The 22,169-nt window shown below is 38.1% G+C and overlaps 1 protein-coding gene across 1 annotated transcript in view; it reads right to left on the reverse strand.

Annotated features, from left to right (window-relative positions):
- DNAH11 (dynein axonemal heavy chain 11) overlaps positions 1-22,169 on the reverse strand; it is a 132,407-nt gene that overhangs the window by 22,258 nt on the left and 87,980 nt on the right. The window contains 6 exon segments of the mRNA XM_037383857.1: positions 1,119-1,323; positions 8,708-8,809; positions 10,042-10,307; positions 12,826-12,911; positions 12,914-13,007; positions 17,138-17,272. Of these exon segments, the coding sequence (XP_037239754.1) occupies positions 1,119-1,323; positions 8,708-8,809; positions 10,042-10,307; positions 12,826-12,911; positions 12,914-13,007; positions 17,138-17,272 (888 nt within the window).

Consider the following 22,169-nt stretch of genomic DNA (forward strand, 5'->3'; position numbering starts at 1 on the left):
TGGGACACCCAAAGCGAGGTCAAGGTGACCAGGGACCAGAACTTTCTCTCTCTCCCAGCCTCCTTTCTCCTCAGACTACACAAAAGGACTTGGGATCTTGCCAGAGATGGCAAGTGGTAATCTACATGGCAGCTGAGAAAAGCAACAATAACACAAGGCTGGAGACCCCCACGTTGGCAGTAAGCAGTGTGGGAAAGCATGGTCATCATCTGCTCTGCCGGACTGACCTTCTGACGGTGAAAGAGCTTGACTAGCCTTACGGGGGGCTCTCCACCAGAATCTGACCCTCGGACCAGAACACCCGAGGTGATACAGACGTAAGCATACGGCCCCACATGGAACAATGTGCAGATGCAGAGGAAAATGGCCAGCTGTTCTCAGATCATGTTCCCAAGTTCTTCAAGGGGTAATTAAACTCTCTGACCCAGTTTGCCCTTGCACGAAGCAGCACTACCTCAAAGAGTTGTAGCAGATCTTTGCAGACGAAGTTAGTAAATTACATGAGATAACTGAAAAGACACACTGGAGAAATAGGAAGTATTCTTATTATTCATTTCACACCCCTAAGTATTTTTTCATTTTTTAGCTCATAGATCACAGTCTACTCAAAGTCTTTTCTATAACACCTATAAAAGCATTTCCCTTATATGCTACTATACATTGGTACGACCGCAGCAGCCACGGAACTGCAACTTTGCAGGAATAAATTATGATTAATTACCCAAATGCTCCAGGTCCTAACAGCGCCATCGTATCCTCTTATGGACTGGCACGAAATTTTATTCACACTTATTGGCTCAAGATCACCGAAGCACAAAGCACTGCAGAGGGCTTTAGTCCTGCACTGTAAATTAAATGTAATGCACAGAGCAAACTAAGCAGTACGGAGAAGCGTGGGAATGAGATCACAATAAATTTAACTTCTAGCAGAGCTTTAGGTCAAGTCCAGCCCTCTGGGAGCACAGATTTGAGCAAATCAGAAGTACTTTCTAGACTTTGCAGAATCTTTCTATTTTATGGGTTACTAACAAACATTGTATGGCAGATTCAAACAGATATATTAATGCTAGCCTTAAATCTCAGAAGGGGCAACGTACAGATCTAATGATAGTCTTTACCTTACGTTTTTCTACATTTGGCCTTTCAGCACTAATAACCTCAGCCAACAGCTGGTCCTCCAGCTCATCCCTGGTGACAGGGAAATTAATGAGGGTGGTCTGAGTCTGCAGTTCTGGCTTGAAGTGAGGGTTAGCCAGTTTAGTGTGAAGGATGACATGGAAATTCTTGTTGAATTCACATTCTTTGTCTTCAATCTTAATATATACGGGAAGGAATAAAATGCACAAGAATAGAGATCTCACTGAATTAAAAAAACATAAATACCTTAGATTGCAGAAGATGGGTACTGCATGATCTTGGCAGCATACAAAATGGATACAAACCAAAGTCTAGGTGCCTGCAGCTTAAGAAATAAAATGAGGATGATTGAACACACCAAAATTATATAAAGAATACACAGACCATTTCTTAATTGGCATAGTTTAATTTGCACATAGAGCAGACACCGGTAGGTTATTCACTGCTGTATTGAACGGGTAAATGTCTATCTTCGATACTTACCACAAACTTAGGAAAGTTTTAAAATAACCCTTAATGAGATAACTGTTAGTTCTTACAATAATTTCCTTAAATATAGCTCGCTTTTCCATCTTTTGAAAATAGCTTAGCAGTAAATCCTAAAAAATAAGCAGATGCGTATATTTATAACAAACTAATAGTGACCAAAGGAAAGAGAACGGCTGGTGAGTGAAATAATAAAAATATTTTTTTAAGGCAACCTACTGAATGTTCTGTTCCAAATAAATTGTTTACTGGGTGAAATAATATTTCACACTAGGTTTAAGTATAGGTATAAGATCCCTTACTTAAGAGGTGTCATTTCCTGACCCCTTGTCTTCAACAATTGGTGCCAGCCTGTCCCATACAACAACACTACTAAAGCTAAAGTACATTCTGGAGTCCAGCAGTGAGGCAACATTAAGTTCACCTTCTTACTTCTATGGCACAGCACCAAAAAAAATTGAAAGACTGCTTATAGACTACAGTGTGTGCTGTGCATCTGGTCTGGTGTGAGCAGGTGCCACAACTTTGTGGCACAGTGAGCAGTATGACAATCTTCAGCTATCACCTGCTACACACAAGCACAAGTACGGTATTTTCTGTACAGCAATGGCTTTGAATGTTCTCTGCCAAGAAAGGAGATCCAAACATTAGCAACAAAATTCTGTTTAAAAAAGGTCAGTAGAACATTTATAGAATAGAACATAGGCAGACACAAACCCTTTTCGCAAAATTCAAATTGACATTTGTTGAGTCAAATCAATTTCAAAGTGATTGCAACAATACAGGTACGAAACACTTAAGATGCAATTCATGAAAGTCACATCAGAACATGAATAAAACAAGTATTTTCTGTACAAATTTTAACATTGCTTTCTTTCTAGGATATAGGGCTTTCCAGAGTCAGGATCAACATATTATTGTTGTTGTAAGTCTCTCTACAGTGTAAGTATTAGTATTTTGCTATCTTGGGAATCAGATACAGGAGATCAGGACACCTAGATTTCCTTCTTCGTTTTGCTGTCAGGATATTATGCTTTGTGTGATTATATCATGCTTTTTTGTATTTATCCTGTACCTTTGAAAGCAATGCATTGTCCCCTCCCTGGAGGAAACTGCAAGTAACTGAGCTTGCAATCAGAGCAAGGTTTATGGTTTACAGTTGGACTTGATGATCTTAAGGGTCTTTTCCAATCTAAATAATTCTATGACTATATATTTCAGCTCTTGACATCTTTTCCTGCTTCTGACATCTCCTTAGCCAGAGGACACAGGCTAAATGAAATGGTGTGTTGAAAGCACTTCTGCATTTCACCAAGGAACAGGAAGAAAAGACAGTCACTTATATACTACAAGTGAATTCCTAAAAATAACCTAGTATGTCTAGTGCTAGGAAACCCATGACTCTATAAAACTCAACATCAGACATGTATGCTGTATACTACTGTCGTGCAAACTACCGGAGATGAGTTTTCCTGGGTTATGCTTGTATAATAGTGAAATTATTTAGCCATACAGTCATGTCCTTCAGATAATATAACCTTTCTCAGGTGAACACGAATTCACCTTCCAGTTCTGCAACATGGATTTCAATTCTGATACTTTGGTGTCTCTACAACCTTAAAAACTGGCCACAGCTGGAGGGAACAAAAAAAAGTAGAGCGTGACACAGAGCAATTTTGCTTTCCTTTCAATACACACACGGAGACAAGAGACAAGCAGATACCTGACAAAAGATGACTTTTTCAGTTTGCTTTGTCAGTTGGAAAAACCTTTGCTAAGGGAGACACTGTATTTCAGAAGGTCTATGTGGTGATACAAGCTTCAGAGTTCTGGATTCAAGCACTTACTTTATGGATTCTCAATTCACAGGAGCAATAAATTACCAATTTCTGTGATTATCATCTATGAAAGGCAAAAACTACATAATGACTCAGTGGGTTTTATTACTGCAGCTGTTCTAGGTTTTCTGTTAATTACAGATCCGGGAAAAATAAATGTTTTGTTATTGCTCTCATACGGTTCAAGGAGTATAAGCAGCAACGATAAACACAGAGATAGGGAAACCCAGTAGAATTGCTTCATTTTTTCAATGAAATGTAGCTGTTTAGAGGTTAATTCTGGATTTTGAAGAAATGTAGCAGATATAGGCATTATTTATGGAGTCCATGATAGAAGGTATATACAAAAAAATGGTCACAAAGAAATTACTGAAGTTCTAATTTTGGTAATTTTCCATTCATAATCTCCAATTCCACCAGCAGAAGTAGATAGAACAGACTGACTTAATGCACCATTCTACCCAGTAACAGAGCATCCTTCATGTGAGCTTCAGCTCCCTGTTATTTAAGAACATGCAAAGTAAATTAAAGAGAGATTGTCCTCTACTAGTTTTTTTCTGTCAAAACTCTTGTAGATCTTGAAATAAAGCAGATTACGGGATTTAAAAGGGATTTGCAACGCATTTTAAAAATCCTGTATACATTTTGAGGAATTACTGATTTTATCAGTAGCAAATACAAAACCAAATAAATTTCAGAAGTTAACATGAGCACTAAACTCTCTGCTATGAGAAGTACAGGAATACTGCAACATCTGGTCTGATTGTCAAATTTTGAGTTACCAGCATCAAGACTTGCTTTTCCCTTGCGTATGTGCTGCCTCAGGAAACAATGCCTAGGTCCTTCAAAGACCTGATCTCATAAAGACAAAAAAATATCTTGAGTATAGGAACATGAGTTCATGTCATGAAATGGCTCAATAATTTATGCAAAACCTTTTCTTAGCAGATACTTTTATGCAACTCAAAATTAAAAAGAGTACCTTTCAGGACAGGTGTTCTCCAAAACACGCCATGACTCTAAACAGCAGAAAGCAAACCGTTCTTATAGCTAATGTTTTGGATCAGCTCAGCAAGAATGAAAAGAAGTGATAAATTCTTGGACAAGAAAGGAAAGGGAAACAATATTTTTCAGTGTGAAGGAAGAGGGATAAACACATTTTCCGACAGAGCCTTCTTTCAGTTCCTGCTGCTTTAAATTAAAAGCTTCTGGAACCGACTTGCAAACTCCAACAAGTAATGTAGAGAATGAAGTTGAATAAATCAGGTGAAAACAAGTGCAGAATGGAGCTGTTACTAGGCAATCTCAGTAGGCAAACTGTGCAAGTTGGTCAAACTAGTTCAGTGGGAAAAGCACTGCCTTAAGTTGCACAGCTGGTGAGATGTTCAAGGCAAGGAATGCTTCTCCCTGTGAAGAAACCAAGTGAATTGTCTTGCTGTTTCATGAATAATAGTCATGCCTCATAAGAATGGAAACTCGTTCATACAAGCTACATTTGCACATAAATCAAATTTCAAGACATCTTAAAAAATCTTGTAATAACCTAATACTGCAACTGAAGAGACATGACTACCACTTTGTGAACATGCAAAGGATTTGAGCAGGTGTAATAGCTCACATAAATGCAAATAGGGGCCTTATGAACAAGGAATTTATTCCTCTATCTTCTCTGCTATGAGTGAAAAAGACATTGATCTATTACAGTTTATGCTCATATCCAGTGATGTCTGAAACAGTGGTGCTGGGGAGACAGCACAGGAAACACACAGATAAAACGTAAATACTAAAGCCTATCCATACCAAACCTACTCAATGGCCTCCTGCCTCTTAAAGAAAGCAAGGGCCAAAACCCAACACCATATAGATTCGGCAGCTGTTTACTTTCATGCCTTGATTTACATGCTCCAGAAAATTTAAGTACGTGCATTTTGAATCATTTTTGCATACATTGCTGATAAGCTGCACCCAAATTTTACTTACTTCTTTTGTGTGCCTTTCATGTTTACATAAAGCTACGTACTACAACTGGTATTTTTTGGAAGTTGTTTTACTCTCTTTCGTCTTTTCTCCTTTCTCTTAAAGCAAATATTCTAAAATTAATTCAATACAAATCTTTTAAACCCATTTGGAACATGAGTTCACAGTCTAAATTGTATTAAGACCCATTGAGCAGGTTTGCAGCTCCAAAATTGAAATTAAAAAAATATCCAAACTTGAACATCTAGAAATTATTAGGCTTCCAAATATATACTAAGGCACTTTAGCAAGAAGTCTAATTTTCAGAGATAACACCTGTAATTCATCCTATAATCACCCACATTTTGAGGAAAATATAAATTCATACATATATTTGAAGTCCTCTTAAGCTGAGAATTTCTTTTGCAGGCTTCATTCAGAAACAATGCCAGAGAAGCTGGTGTTACAGAACACTCAACACAAGAACAATCTTGGTAAACAAGGAAGGGGAGAGATACTTTTATGAAGCTGCTTCACAGATCAGCAAGTTCTCTAACACGCAGGCTAGTGAATTTGCTTTGGAAGGAGTACAAGTTGATAAATCTCCCTTGCTATGCTTTCTGTCGATTGATATGATAAGATATATTTTACTTAAAATTAGGATTGTCTGAAGCTCAGTGGATTTAATTATTTGTAATTATCCAGTTGTTGTCAGTATGTGGCCATTTTATGACAGTGGTATCTACTGTGTGGGTCAGGTTCAACTGTATATCTTTTCAAACACAGAATTAATGTACTATTGATGAAACCATTACTAGAACCAAATTAAAGTCTGGCCTGATGTATTGGTCCGCAGGGTGCTGTCAGACATGAAAGGAGTAATTAGTATTCATTACTTCATACTCTGCAACATTCCAATTATTAATGAACTTCAACTGCTGGACTGCACATTATCTATCACAAATACCTTTCTAGTCTTTCTTTATTAGGGAAAAAAAATTCAAGTGCCTGACACAACTACTAAAATAAACAAATAACAGAAATTGAGCCAGAATGAGGAAAACTCTGATTATTTGGTAATAAGGGGGTATATATATTATATGTGCTCCACAAAGCAGACCTGCCACATCTTCAATGAGCCACAAAATGCTAGGTCATGTAACACTGCTCAAAACATTCACCAGAAGAACCTACATTTGCGTATCTCTATATATCTGTGTTTGTGTCTGCGTGTACAGCTCTGTTGTGCTACATGAAAACCTTTGCTAAGTAAACACAAAACTGTATTGCTGTGACCCTTGTCCTTTCCAACCCAACTTCCTTCTGTTGTTTTACATCCCTCTGTCTCATGCCTTAAAGACTTGATAGCCCATGCAATTTCTGATCTCTCTTGCAGACCAGTATAATTCTAATTTTCAGTAGTTTCTTACTACAGGTTCTAAAAAGCAAGCTACATGGTCTTACTCTGAAATACTTCAAGCACCGCTACAGATACACGTAACAAAGAGGAATCTTTTCAAGATCTCATGATACAGGGCAAGAATGCATCTTCTAGGAGCTTTGTGTATGCAAGGAGATTTGAGCTGTTGTGTATTGCTTCGATTTACTGTGCAGGCACCAATGCCTGAAATATCGAAGGAGAGAAAGCTTGGGTCCAAAACTAGATACCATTTGTCCGAATCTAGATACTATTTGTCCAAAATAGATACCACATCTGTTCAAAACTAGATACCATTTTTATTTAACCTTTCTTTCATACTTTCTCTTTTAACAATCTGAAACTGTGCAAGCACTCTAAACACTCTTTGAGTAACACTGAGACCCATCCAGAAATGCTTCAGGGATATATCTGACTTTTTGTCAGAATAAACATAATATTCTTCCACATGAAACATCTAGGTTGTTGATCTGTTGTTTGAAAACTTAACTGGAAGACAGGAACAATTCCAGGCTTAAAAATTAATCCACATTTGAGCAGAGACAATAACATGGCATATCAGTTCATCAGATGAAACATTTAATGAGGTTTACTGAGTTTAGTCTCATGCAGCTACAAATCAACATTATTCCTTAGGCTGACGGCTGCACTGGAGACTCAACAATCACATTGGAAGTTTTTATGAAAAGCGATGGAAGACATTACAGACTGAAATTCTCTTGCACCAAGAACAATCTCCTTTACTTTTGCTACTATCATGCTGAAAATGTGTAGCTAAAGGTATCTTAATTAGATCTTGGGAAATATTCTTTATTGTATTTTCAAAAATTGACGACAATTTTTCAAAATCTAGGGAAAAAGGGGGCATGGTAATGAAAGATGAGATTCACAGACATCCCCCCCCAAAAAGGTCAGAACATAAGGCTACCCTCCCTTGCCCCATCTACCACTCCTGTCGCTGCAGTGTCAGAAGAGGGAAAACACATTAACTGGTGTTACCCAATTTGAATTTGACTCTCCCACTGAAACGCCCACCAGCTGCTGACCTCTGGGGTGGCGCTCCCCTGGCTGTCAGAGCTGTAGCCCTTTCATCAGGAGGGAGAGGTCAGAACAGTCCCAATACTTGGGTATTTGCAGCACTTACATGAGAAATGGGGCATGTGGGTTTTGGTGCTAGAAGACTAGGTTTCTGGGTGAAAATGAAGAGACAGTAACACCATTGCTCCATCTACCTCAATGGATTTGTGAACACTATCAGCTGGACTGGTTTGATGCATGGGACATCGGCCACGATACCGAGGCAGAGTCTCCATTTCTGGCTTGCTTATTTGTGCCCTGTCTTCTACCATATCAGTTTTTCCTCATTAGCCTTTTGTTTTCCTTTTCTCTTTTTAAACCAGTTCATTGATTTTTTTCATGGGGAAACTCTGTATTGGTAAATCCAAACCTAGCTTGTCATTTCCAATGCTTCTTTCCCTTTTTCTATAGATGTCTAACATGGAAACAAAATATTTTATTTTCTTTTGAGCCAAATTATAATATATGCTCCTTCTTGTTTTGTTCCTTTTTTGAAGCTAAAAAAGTAAAGACTTTCACTTTGGGTTGAGAAACTCACATGCATGCCTACACTGTATATCAAGTCAAATTTGCAAATCGAGAATATAGTTTTATCATCTAATCAGATGCATATACTAACATTTTAATATCCACTCATCACCAGATTTTAGCCATTACATTTTAAAAAGAAATAAATATCTTCATGAAAGGTTATGAATAGTAAGCAAAATATGGCAATCAAAGCAATATAGATCCAGTTGTCATGGAAAAATTCTGCTTACTCAAGAACACTTACTTTTCCTTTTTAACTGTATGTCTTCCAAGCAGGAGAACGAGTACCGGATCAATAGATTCACCGATGTTTTCAATTAGTAGAGTCTCTCCACAGGCCAAAGCTCTTTCAGTGGTCTTCACAAAAGTTAACATGAAAAATAAAAATAAAAAAAACTCTCAAATATTGGATAAGTGTTGGTAACAGAAATATTTCTTTTATATAACAGATTTTGAGAAGTTTTTCTAAGCATGGTTCAACCATGCAAAACTGTTCACAAAGAATTTCCCAGTGGTTAAATAGCTTGACAGTTTTGTGTTCAACATCTTTCTACCTATGCTCTGGCTAGTCCTCATATTAAACAAAAAATACATTGTTTAAGAAAATATGAGGATATAGCACCACATTGAAGACACTGGAATTGACACAGACAATTTGGGGGAGCACCTATCTTTTCCAGGTTTTTTTATTTTTTTAATGTTATGGTTTTGTGTTACAGCTTTTGGTATATCCTGATCTAAACGATAAACGCTTTCTTAAAGGGTTTAGAACCTGAATGACTTGGGAGAACTCTGTCTCAACAGACACTGAAAAGAAATTTGATAATAGTGGAAGGATTAGTAAGCAGACAACATCGTTTCACACAGAAGGGTGCTACAGGGTATGAACAAAAAAAAAAAAATCACGATTATTTGTGAGTATTGGAAAAAGAATTAAAAAAAAATCAGGGCAGGTGAAGGAAAAGATCTCATTCAGAGGAGCAGACAGGTTAAATGATTAACACTTATTTTAAAAATGAGGTATTACTGTGACCGTTTACTGTTCTGTGTTATAGCTGGAATTCAGTAAAATCAAGTCAGATAGCCCTTTGAAACCGTAATATCTTACCTAGTTGTCTCCCTAAATCAAAGAAAATGAGGTGAGATACAAAGAGATCAATTACAAGTGCTATGAACTTACATATAATTCAGTAACAGCAATGAGAATTAAAGGTATGTTTACCAGGAAAGGACCTGATTTTGCCTTGAGTGCCGTACGCTGGATTGAATCCTTCCCTCTGCAAGGTGCATGTGCTGTGTCCTGCTGACTAAACTGCACAGTATACTAAAGTCACATTGTCAGGCTTTGCACCTCAAGTGATTTGCCCCTCACAAGAAGTGCACCTCAACTTCCACTTTATTTCCTCCTCAGCACTTGAAAACAGCATAAAAAAGGTCCCCTTTAAAGCACCATTTTAAATAGAAAATGATGCTATGGTAAATAAGCAGCAGCGTTGTAATATTTCAAGTCTTCAAGTAAGTGCAGTCCGGTAAAAAACAATCCCTTACAAAAATTAGGGGAACTTGAGGGCAGTAAACGTGAAAGCCAATTCTTCAGCATGCACAAACCCTTTCTGTCCTAGACGTACGACTTTAATGTCAGGTCCATATTTATTCTTTATCCATTTAATTCCCTGTTCCTGGGGTTCTATCATCAGAGGCCAGCACTCACAGTTTGTTAGAATAGTGGCATTTTCTGTTGACACCCTATCACCGGGCAGTCCCTCGTTACCCCATGCTGCAATCATAGCATCATCCGTCAACGTGGCAAGCGGGTCCAGGCCCCCCATCACAGGAATAGGAACCTTTGAATCAGAGTGGAATATAATCATCCAGCAAGGTTATTAAGTAGCAAGACATGACGCAGTGCAACGCGCAAGGTAAGTGAGCTGGTAGAAATTAAGGCTTTCTAGGCAGAAAAGTAAGGAGGATCCCTGTGGAGTTTCAGATGCAAAAGAATGTACTAGGAAATATGATGAGAAGCAGTTTATCATATTTATAACAGATTTAAAAGAAAAAGTGTTTTCATTTAAGATGTTTACTTCATAAAAATATTTATTATTCAATAAAGTTAAAACCCCCGCCATATATTACAAATTTCAGTGTATACGGACTCTGATATTGCAAATTCAATGCTCATGCATGCTCTTGAGCAGGTATTTCTGGAACACAAATCAGTATTTATCCACACAAAAAATATAAAACCAGGATTCCCGTGGTATCTTCTTAATAAAGTTGTGCGTTAACAAGCTCAAGAGCCAGAGAAGGGAACCAGCGCCAGGGGCAGAGGCAGCTTTGGAGCCCCCCACGTGGCCCCAGCGGTGGCAATGCCCTTTGTGAGCGCTCGTTTGCTAAGAACGAAGCTGCAACCTCCGCGTACACTAGAGCAGCCATCAGACAGCCCCGTTTGCTGGGTACCAACTTGTCAGAGGCATTTACAAGGAGATGAAAGCAAAAAGAAACGGAACATCTGAAGTCTGTGCTTAGCAGATGGGTATGGCCAGGATGGGAAATGCCTAATGCAACACAACAGAGTAAGAGTGAATAACTAGGTTATTTTTGGGGAAAAAAAACAACCAACAGTGGCTAGTGAAAGCATAAAAAATCTATACTGGATGCCTGGAATTATTTTTTTCCTTACTAAAGCAAAGGGCAAACCCCCACCAATTCATTCAAGATGTTTTCCCAGGCTTCCTTATTTGTGATTTCTGGCTTGAATTCTAAGCCCATAAATTAAAGGAAAGCATGGCATCGTCAGTATTTACCCTGAACCATCTTCTACCTCATTCAGAAGTATTTTAAAAACTCTTCCAACAAAATTTTCCCCTTCCCTAGATACGTACAGTGCTTCATGCTGGCTCGTAGACTGGAGATTCTTTTAAAAGTGCACACTGAAATAAAAAAGCATGTAAATCTGGTGGTTATTTATAAAGAAAAGCATTACATATATTTACACTGAGCCAAATTTGCACAATTATTACTATTTATAAGAATGGCCCCATACCTTTAGTGCAGTTTCTGTGGCACAATATCACAGTTACCATATTCATACAAAATATATACCACTTTAAAATTCTCTAACCCCCTGAATCTAATCACAGAGCCTAAAATAAATCTAACTTTTTAAGAACTTGCTGAAAATACAAGCACAAAAGGATCAACAGGCACACGCTCCCCACTGCAAGCATGCAATGTATCTATCTTCTGTGTGTAACACGTTTAAATAGACCACAAGACTGAGAATACGATTTATTTTATCTCTGGACTGTAAGGCAAGCAATATAACCATTTCCATAAGTTGAAATACTTCCTCATGGAAAACACTAGCACTGGGGTATTATCAGGTTTTCTAATAAAAGTTTTCACACAATGCAAGAAAAATATTTTGATATACAGATACAGCTATTGTCCTCATATCTGTACAGAGCTGATACTTTACGGCACAGAACTACTTGTTCTTCTATAGAGGACTATTAATAAACCATCTCTTTTTAACATCACTCACCAAATGCATTTCTCTCCTCTTTTCTGTTCTTCCCCAGCTGCAGCAAAAACGTCAAAAACCGAAACGAGGTATTTCATCTCATTGCTGTCCAGTGAAAGCATCTTAAAAAGTAAAAAGTTACAGTATGGATTATTTTTATTTATAAAAGTGTTCAACCCACTTCAGAGGATTCTTAAAAGAGCTAGGAATGACATTTATTTCCAGGGTCCCACTATTGAAAACAAACATATTGGGATAATGTTTTTACCTGTCAGCATTAGGCTGCAAGGTAGAAGGAGGTTTTTGAGAAAGAACTTTAACTGCAGACAATTTTTTGGTGGAAAAGGACAGGGAGATGTTCCAGGCAAAACAAAGCTACAGACAAATTAGTGATGGTTAAACTCTCACAGAAAGCAAGTGTCTACAAGAAGATGCCCTGGCAGTTCTGAGTGCTTGGAAAGCTTGGATTTGGCTGTAACTTCTCCAGAGTGTCCTCAGGCAACTCAGCTTGCACACCGTGCCTTAGCTTTGTGATGTAAACTGAAGTAAGAGCTCCACACACCACGTATTTCAGAGAATAAATGACATTAATTGTGATATAATGCTGTGATTTGTGGCACATGAGAAATAGGAAACAATTAGGAGGAAGTGAGGAGCAGTTGCAGCAGTATATATATATATAATATAGACATATATATATATGTATACAGGAAAACAAATATATATATGTATACAGGAAAAGTGCAACAAGCCACTTTTAAATATAGATCTGTACTTCAAATTTTTGAAAGAAAAACTTTAACAAACCAGACTCTTCCGTGGAGACCCCCATTTTGTACAGTAAATTTTAACTTTTGTGACTTTAGAAAAGGAATCCAGAAATGTTTCATCACTTCCTGGCAATACTGTTTGGCGAAGGGTCCAAAGACACAACTGCTGCTGTTAATCAGACATTACTGCATAAAGTTTTCTTCTGTGCTTTGAAGTTTCCAATGAACTGGCTCCAACACATGTTTTCAGACTGCAAAGCAAAATCAGAAAATATTCTCTCCTGAAAAACTTGGAAGTGACAGAACGTTTAACCTTCCCACTAAAACCCAGAAGCACACAGAAGTACAACAGGAAAGGTACGCTGCCAGCCAGAGACACACTTCCTACGACTGCAAGGCTGGAAACAACCCATACTTTATGGAGGTGATTTGAAGCCTTTGAAACTGAAAAAACAGAACAGAGCTTTTCATGAAGCTTTTTGATTTTTTTCAGTAATTGGTGCTTTTGCCTAGATGGCAGGCACACGGCAATACTGGCAGCATCTGGCATCCTACTGCCAGGTACAGTATGGTACCACTGCTCTGAGCACAGTGCAGTCATTTCCAGCAAGACTGAGAAAAGGCAAGGAAACAAGAAAATTAAAAGAAAAAAAACGAAGAAAGAAGAAAAAACTGGTTTAATCTCAACAGAGATGTGACGTCTACTTTTTTCCTCACACTTTTTTCCAAGAGGTAAGGCAGAAGAGTTGCAGGTTTTTTTCTCGTCTGGTTTGTTTTACCTACTAGCCACAGAAGTTTTACTCAGTTAAGAGCTGTAATGATTTGGAATTTTGACAAGAGGAAAGACAAGGGTGGTCAAATACACAGTCACCCAGAGAGGCTGTGCAGTTTCCACCCTGGGAGATATTCATAATCTGACTAGTCATGGCCCTGGGCAATCTGGTCTAACAAACACCGTTTGAGCAGTGCGGGTGGATTAGATGATCTCAGAAGGTTCCTTCCAGCTTCAATGATTCTATCAAAGTTTAACTCTAGAAATTGTTTTATTCATATTCTCCACCCCCCACCCCCACGAGAGATCCAATTTCGGGAATCCCTTGTGCACTTTGCAGAGTTAATCTTAACCACGCTTACCCTGAGATATCATCAGGAATTGTCTCAGTTATTGATGATTTCATATTAGTAGCTCTATGGAAAGCTGTTGTTTTATTCCAGTTACGTTTTAAAGACAGCCTACCATCTATTTAAAATGTTGAAATGGTGACTAAAGAATTTCAGAGAAATGAGAGTACCTTCTTTAAAGAAAATTAATGTTTAAGACATGGATCAAATCATCATCTCTTTTTCAATCAGAATTTATGACATGGTATAAACCCCAAACTGGCAGTGTTTGGCACATTATACTTTGATTTGTTCCGTGAATACAATTCCCAGCAAAGGAATGAATGTATGCACGAATGTATGCTCTAACAGTTTCAGTGTGGAAAGGAAGGTAAAAATTGATCAACCATTAGAGTCATCTTCAAAGTGATGAAATTCTAGATGTAAAATTGAAATAGACTGTCATAACCTTTCTTCCTTGTTTGTACTGTTTGAAATAAGATAAAATAAAAGTTGTTTCGCAGTTTGTCACTTGCATCAGGAAAACCTCAGGAAATCATTCTCCAGTGAGCAGAGGGACTGAAACAAAGAAAGGGCCAGCATGAAAGAAGGACACTGCTGAACAACTTATAAGAACCATCCTTTACCTGCTGTCCATACAGACATTTATTTTCCAGAGTAATGACAGTAAACAAAACATATTTTTCCAGTCCCTTACAAATTGTAATCAAAATCAATGAAAATCACTGAACAGACAGTATCTTCCAAGCTACAAATAATTTAATGTAAAATGCTCGCATCTTGTGGGTGCTAGCTGCTTAAAAGAGCAGTCTTAGATTTGCTCAGTCCTGAAAACCTTAAAAATGTATAAAATCAATCTCAAATAACAACCCTCATTTTAAAAATAAATTTCTATATGTGTAAAAAAATAACAAAATAACTGTTAAATTTTATTTAGTTTTTTCCATGATTGTTTGTGTAGAAAAACTCCAAAAAATATTTACTGAAATAGTTAAACATCATATCCTGCAAAGACAGACACAGAATTCTGCAGTAAAAGAAGACTCAAACTCTTTTGTTATAAAATAGGAATAAAAAATATCCAGTAAGAAAATGGAATTATCTTTAACCAAAGTACCATGCTTTAAAAAGTTAGCATTTAAATGTTTCACAGTGTAAATGCAGGAACTCAGCGTGCAGAGTCCCCCTAAACCTCAGTTGCATCCATAAGAGATGCCCGGGAAATGACAAGTAAAGGACTATTCCTGTCAAAAGCTCTAACAGCAATATTTGTAATGTAGCAGTTTTCTTTTGAAGTATTTTAGACATTCATTTTTGCCTACAGAAGTCATTGGATTCTTCTTTAAACCATTAACTGAAGGCAACAAGACAATAAATCCATTAATTTACAAGAGGGCTTTTTGATTTATCCATTCTCTCTTGTTGTCACTGCCTGGTAAGTCATAAACAATAAAGAGCACCCACCTCATTCTCCAAAATAGCTTTGAAATTTGAAGATTTACTAAACATAGAATGATTGTCTATTTAAATCTTCTGTAATTTTACCATACCACCCAAGCACCATAAATCACTAGTGACATTGGCTAACAAGGGTTTAAGAGTTGGAACATGCAGTGTAATAAATTTCCAGACAGTTAAAAATCGCTATAATTTTATTCTAATGCATTATAGATTGCCTGTAATGTCATCCTGGCCGGGGTGACCCATTTCTAATTTTGAACAGCTGTTCAGCTCGGGAGTTAGTTAATGATTAAATATAAATTGCCTGATTTATTAGTCTGAATGGTTGAGCTTCCAGGTCAATGCTATATAGACAAAATCATCAGTCTTGATGCTTTTCAGAAGTTAACTGTCTCCTGTTCTAGCAAAAAAGAATTTATTCTCAGAGGAAAAGACTTGACGTTCTCAATTAATCCTTTTAAATATTTTCCTCCTTAACTTACACAATAAGATCACTAATAAAAACCCAAATCTGAGAGAAAAACTTCTTTTAACTTTGTATAAACTATGAACCATCAGATCCAAGACCTGGAGACTACCCATGGGCAAAGGCCGTTGGCTTCCACAGAGCTTCCAAAGGCTTTGGGGGTCCGCAGGGTCAGACCAACAGTGACCGTCTCAGGTGTCTTGGGGCAAACAAAACTTTTCATATGCAGATAGTAACACGGACTTCACTGTTTTTTCTACTGAAGGAAAGATTACTTACATATTTTACATTTCTATACATATTAATTTCAGAATCGGGTATCAAAACCAGTTCTGTTTTAATTGCACAGGGGTTTTCGATTAGTTCTATACTCTTACAATAATTTTCTTCCAAACTGTTTTAAACTTGATTGTCAGCCTTTGCTGAGATTTGCAGAACCAAAAGTATTCAGTCTCTGATTTTCGAAAGCAAAGTCACAGGGACTTTTTGAAATCCAACTTGAAATATTTATTCAGACTGCCTTGGGAACTTACGTAGTAGTGTAAATATTCTTTGTACTTTTTATTTCTTGTTATTTACACTTATTTGTCAAAAAGGAATGGTAAAATTCCAGATGATAAATTGAGACAGCATGATTTCTGTAAAGACCTAGGAGAGACTGCATAGCAACACTGTGGCTTACTTGAATGGTTACTGACTGTTAAATAGGCATGTGTTAGCTTTAATGATGTTTGTCTGCTAATAAAGCTAATAACCACACTGAAATATATATAATTTTAACATAAATACATTTTATTCTTATTTAAAAATTAATAGTTTCTGCAAAAGGAAAAAGCCAAAAGCAAACAGTAAATCTCTGATTGGTGCCTTCCACTTATTTGCAATCTAAAGTGCAAAGAGGGCAGATGCAGGGTGACTCCATCCTGACCTAGAGGATTATTCAGTCTTTCTGCTCATTAACTGGAGGCCGCCCAGGCTGTCACAATGTGTTCACAGTTATGTATAAATGTAGTGACTCAGTTACTAAGACTTCTCTCTAGCCATCATGCCAAACTCAGTCGCTCAGCAATGCACGTTTATTTAGGAAAAGCAATTGTGGTGCAGCACGTTTTACTTCTCAGGATTGTATTATGGGTTTATTTATGGTTTGGAGTTGGTTTTTCTTTTTTTCATTTAAATGATTTCTAATAAGGGTCATCTTGTCGCCTGTCACCCCCAGCCTTTTCCCCCCCCACAATCTTCAAGTATTTAAGTTTAACCTCATGCTCAACAAAACATTTCAAATGTTTCAAAACTCATACTAGGATGAAAATATAGGCAAAATCTTCTTACCTCAAGCCCCTTGACCAGCCTGATGGGCAGCTCAATAGTTTTGTTCGTTTGGTTCACACCATCTTGACATCAGACTCCCTTTGCGACTGCTTTCTCAAGTGAAGCTGCGGGCTTACGCAGATTGCTACACAGGACCTATTCAGAAAAGGGATGGTTAAATATTATAGCTTAAGATTTGCTGGGTTGTTTTGTGTTTTGGCTGGTTTTTTTTTTTGTTGGGGTTTTTTTAAATTTATTTTATTTTAAATAATGTATTTTAATGACAATAAATGTAGACAGTGCATTTAAGTCTGAAAGATAAAAACCTTAGAGGAAGGGGTTTTTTCACTCTGTGCTCTTTCTACAGCTCCTGGCACAACATAAGTACGCTAACTAACAACAATTTGGAACAAAACCATTATTAGAATCCCTTACCAAATATCCAGTTAAATGGTGGAGATCAGGTGCTTGGAGATAATAATAGGAGGAGAAATTTTTCTGCTTGATGACAATGGTCTGTATTGCAATGGCCAGACCTGGAGGTCCCAGATAAAAGTATGAGATTCTTCTGCTAGGTTCAGTTACAGACATTCTAGGACACCCACTGTAACTATGTCCTATGCATTATGGAGCATTTAAAATTGTAACAGAGGAAAAAAAATGCAAGAATAGAATTATTGTTTTAATTTTGTACGTGAGCCTGGTGGCATAAGAAGATCCGGCAATTTGCTGTTGGGCAGACAGGATGGTTTCACTAGAGGCAGAAAACAAGCAGATCTCCTGCATGCTGATCCACACCTTCCCCAAAGATCTGTAACCACACTTTTACGCACTCTGCTCAAAAGGCAGTAACATGCCTTCTCTCTGCTTTTTTTTTTTCTGCTTTTTTGACTCAGTAGTAGCCACTGCCCACCCCCAGTGAACCTCTCAAAATTCCCTCTTAGATTGCTCAGACCTGTTATTTTTGTCAGTCACCATCACTCCTACCATATAACTGGTAATTCGCTGAGCTGCAGCATTTTCTCCAGATTCTCTTTACTGGGCAGCTAAAATGACATGGCATTTTTAGATAAAATAATGTAAAATTGGTTTTGTTAGTGCTTTCTTAACTAAAACAGCCAAAAGACACTTGAATGAGGAGTTACCTTATTATTGTTGTTGAAGATATAACAACCTGTCTTTCTGAAAAAGTCTAAGAAATACAGTAATAATCAGTCAAGAATAGTTAGTCAACAAAATGGGGAAGGAGGAGAATTTACAAGTTTCTTCTGGTTTTAAAAATAAAAACTCCAAACTACTGCATCTGCTCATCAAAAAGAACCAAAAAGAGGAAAACCACCCACAATGTGTTTATCTCAGTTTTCCCTTTCATCAGGTAAACACTTTGATTTTTTCCTACTCTATCAGAAAAAAAGAGAATCCTCTCCAGCTCAGCAAACTAAGAAGAACTAATGAAAAGAAAGGTGTAAAAGAGTCAGATTGTGGAGTGATTAAAGCTAAGATATTAACACCTTGAAAAGTACTATTTTTACAAATAGTCAGGTGGGGCAAAAATTGAATACAAGAACAGAGCTTGAAAGGCCATTTTGAAAAAAAAAAAAAAAAAGAGAAGACAAGGCAAGACAACAGAGGCTGCAGCAGGCAAATTGCCTAAAACTATTTTGTTTCTCTGAGAGTGACTACAGAACTAAAAAGTGAGTTCCACTCTAGAGTAAAACTTCCCTATTTACCGGAATAGTTTACCAGAAGATCTACAACAGGAGCAAAGAATGCATACCTCCACAAAAGCTTGGTGGTTTTGCAGGATCAAAGAATTAGATCTCATCTGCCAAGTTTAGTGCCTGAATTGGTAGTGTGCAAACTGGAAATTTAAAAATAACATATAAATTGAAAATAAGAAATGAATTGGCAAAGGGGGAAAGATAAAATGACAACTTAGAGCTCAATAAAGAAGGCTGGCAGCCAATCCACTTTTTAATGGGGATGGATCTTAAATTAAGAGATGATAAGGACTTCTGTTAAATAAAGGCATCTCACAGATATGGGCTATAAGAAAAATTTCATTGGTCTAACATGCAAGGCATAAAAAGAACGAACACAAAGTTCTACGCTTTTTTTTTTTGAGACTTATTTCTAGACATCTGCAGTTTGCCTGCATGATAACACAGATCTGACTGTAGTTCAAATACACTCATCCATCAAAGGCTCAGGTAGTAAAGATGGCAAGAATACTCTTCTGCAGTGAGACAAACAGTAAGGAATGCCCCAACATCTCTGTGGGGAGCTTTTTGGTACATAATAATCTCCTTTATCAGAGCACTTCCTAACTCATGACTTTTGAACAGGAAAATTGTCGCTACAAAACACGCCATTCCCTTTTGTCATTCTTTCATGGGATGTAACATAAATAAAAGTATAAGTCTAGCAACAGCAGGATTACATATTGCATTTTATACCCCAGTACTCTAAATTCTATGGAATAAATGACATGTTTTAAAAACTCTTGTTACTGAGAAAGTTAGTGCCAGGGAGCTAAGCTCTACAAATCACAGCAGAGAGCCATTACCCCCCATAGCAAGCCTGATGGACTGTGCTCTTGTATAATCCTTTCCAGGCGCAGAGTGTATTTTCACTGTATCTAAGTACTCTCATATGTTAATAAATGATAAATAATACAAATTGCACCATATCTGCCAAAAAGACGAACTTGGCCCAACTTTTTAGCATTAACACTAATAAACAGTCTGCCTTTCCTTTTTTTTTTTTTTTTTTTCATATTATGGGCATACTTACTGTAATATATATACATGTGAATGTAAAGTCATAAGTTTCACAAATAATTTTAGCAGACAGTCTCTTGAAGGATGAAAATCTGATTTGATTTTACTCAAAATATTTAAAATAAAAGATTTTCTTGCAAAGAAACAATCCTTTTTTCTGTTTCCTAATCTGCTCTTCTTTCCATTTACTGTTAATATATAGCAACTCTTTTACTGCATTGATAAATGTATATGTTCATACATTAAAACTTTAACACATAAGAAAGAGTCAGCAGGCATCACCATCCAGAGTTGTTTTTTATGATCTTTAAAACATTGTAAATGTTTAAAATTACATACCATGTTAGTAGTAGTACAAGCCCATGTATATTTTATCTGAAAAAAAATACTGTGACAATATTAATTACAATATTTCCCATAGAATCATAGAACCATTTAGGTTGGAAAAGACCTTTAAGATCATCAGGTCCAGCCAGGTCCAACCATCAACCCAGGACTACCAAGTCCATCACTAAACCATGTCGCTAAGCACCGCACCTACACATTTTCTGAACAACCCCCAGGGATGGTGATTCTACCCACTCCCTGAGCAGCCTGTTCCAGTGCTTGACCACCCTTTGGGTGAACAATTTTTTCCTGATGTCTAATCTAAATCTCCCCGGTGCAACCCGAGGCCATTTCCTCTTGTCCTATCGCTTGTTACTTGGGAGAGGAGACTGACCTACAGCCTCCTTGCAGGCAGTTGTAGAGAGCAGTAAGGTCTCCCCTGAGCCTCCTTTTCTCCAGGCTGAACAGCCCCAGTTCCCCCAGCTGCTCCTCAGAAGACTTGTGCTCCAGACCCTTCCCCAGCTTTGCTGCCTTTTTTCTAGACACGCTCCAGCACCTCAGCGTCCCTCTTGCAGTGAGGGGCCCAAACTGAACCCGGTATTCGAGCTGTGGCCTCACCAGTGCCGAGTACAGGGGGACGATCAGTCCCCTAGTCCTGCTGGCCACACAGTTTCAGATCCAAGCCAGGCTGCTGTTGGCCTTCTTGGCCACCTGGGCACACTGCTGGCTCATGTTCAGCTGGCTGTGGACCAACACCCCAGGTCCTTTCCCACCAGGCACTCTCAGCCACTCCTGCCCGAGCCTGTAGCTCTGTGGGGCTGGTGTGACCCAGGTGCAGGACCCGCGCTCAGCCTTGCTGAAGCTCACACAGTGGCCTCGGCCATCGGCCCAGCCTGCCCAGCCCCCTCTGCAGAGCCTCCTGCCCTCAGCAGATCAACTCTCCCGGCCAGCTTGGTGTCACCTGCAAACTGACTGAGGGTGCACTCGATCCCCTCGTTTAAAATTTCTCATTTAAAGATGTATTCTGGAAGCCACAAAAAGTGAAAGGAGGTTAACTTTACTGTGCTGTCTAGGCTGAAGATGCATTATTGATTACTAACAGCTGCAGCAATTATCATCGCTGAGAATTGCTGGCCACAAAAACTTCCACATGAAAAATATGTACAACTCTCCTCTTTCTCTTTGCCAAGAGAAAGAAGCTGAAATATGAGTCAGGGAACACAGAACGTCCATGAATGCAGGAGCAGAGATTACTAACAATGGATACTCTGCCTTCAAGTCTATTCTTCAGAAAATTGGATATAGGAAGATGGGCAATAAATAAACAACTAGAAGGGAAAAGGGCAAGACATGAACTGAAGGATAGGGGAAAACTGAATGTATGGATTGATGCTTGGATAATAAGAAAAACTCTAATGCCTCTTTAAAGGCATTTAAAAGAGACTAGATAGAAAAGTAACTGCTTCATTCCTCCTACTGAACTTGTCTAGCTCCAGAATGGTGAGGACTACTGAAAGGCTAGCATTCATAAAGGACATGCGAAACCTCTCTCTCTTCTGTACTGCTTGATTTCATGCAGAATCATATGAATTTGCACAGGTGGAGTACCTTCTTCTTGTGGGCTCTACATACTGGCCTTGTGCAAGCTTAAAAGAAGTTTGGCCCTTCAGAGGACTGATAGGGCTGCACAGCACTTCTACTGCTCCTGAAGAAGAGGTGAGGTGAAAGCTTCCCACAGGCTGGATACAGTCAGCAGGCAGCCCAGACAGAGAGACAGAGAAGAACGTCCATATATCAAGACTGACCTTCCTTCGATATTAGAGGAATTACTGGGTTTACAGACTACAGATGCATACAACTCAAGTAAGGAATAAGAGCTTTCTACATGCTGATGGGGTACAGAGGGTTATCAGCAGCTAAGGTAAATAAAACGTAGGCACTTGCCA

The sequence above is a fragment of the Falco rusticolus genome, chromosome 4 (assembly GCF_015220075.1).
Source record: "Falco rusticolus isolate bFalRus1 chromosome 4, bFalRus1.pri, whole genome shotgun sequence".
Taxonomy (NCBI): domain Eukaryota; kingdom Metazoa; phylum Chordata; class Aves; order Falconiformes; family Falconidae; genus Falco; species Falco rusticolus.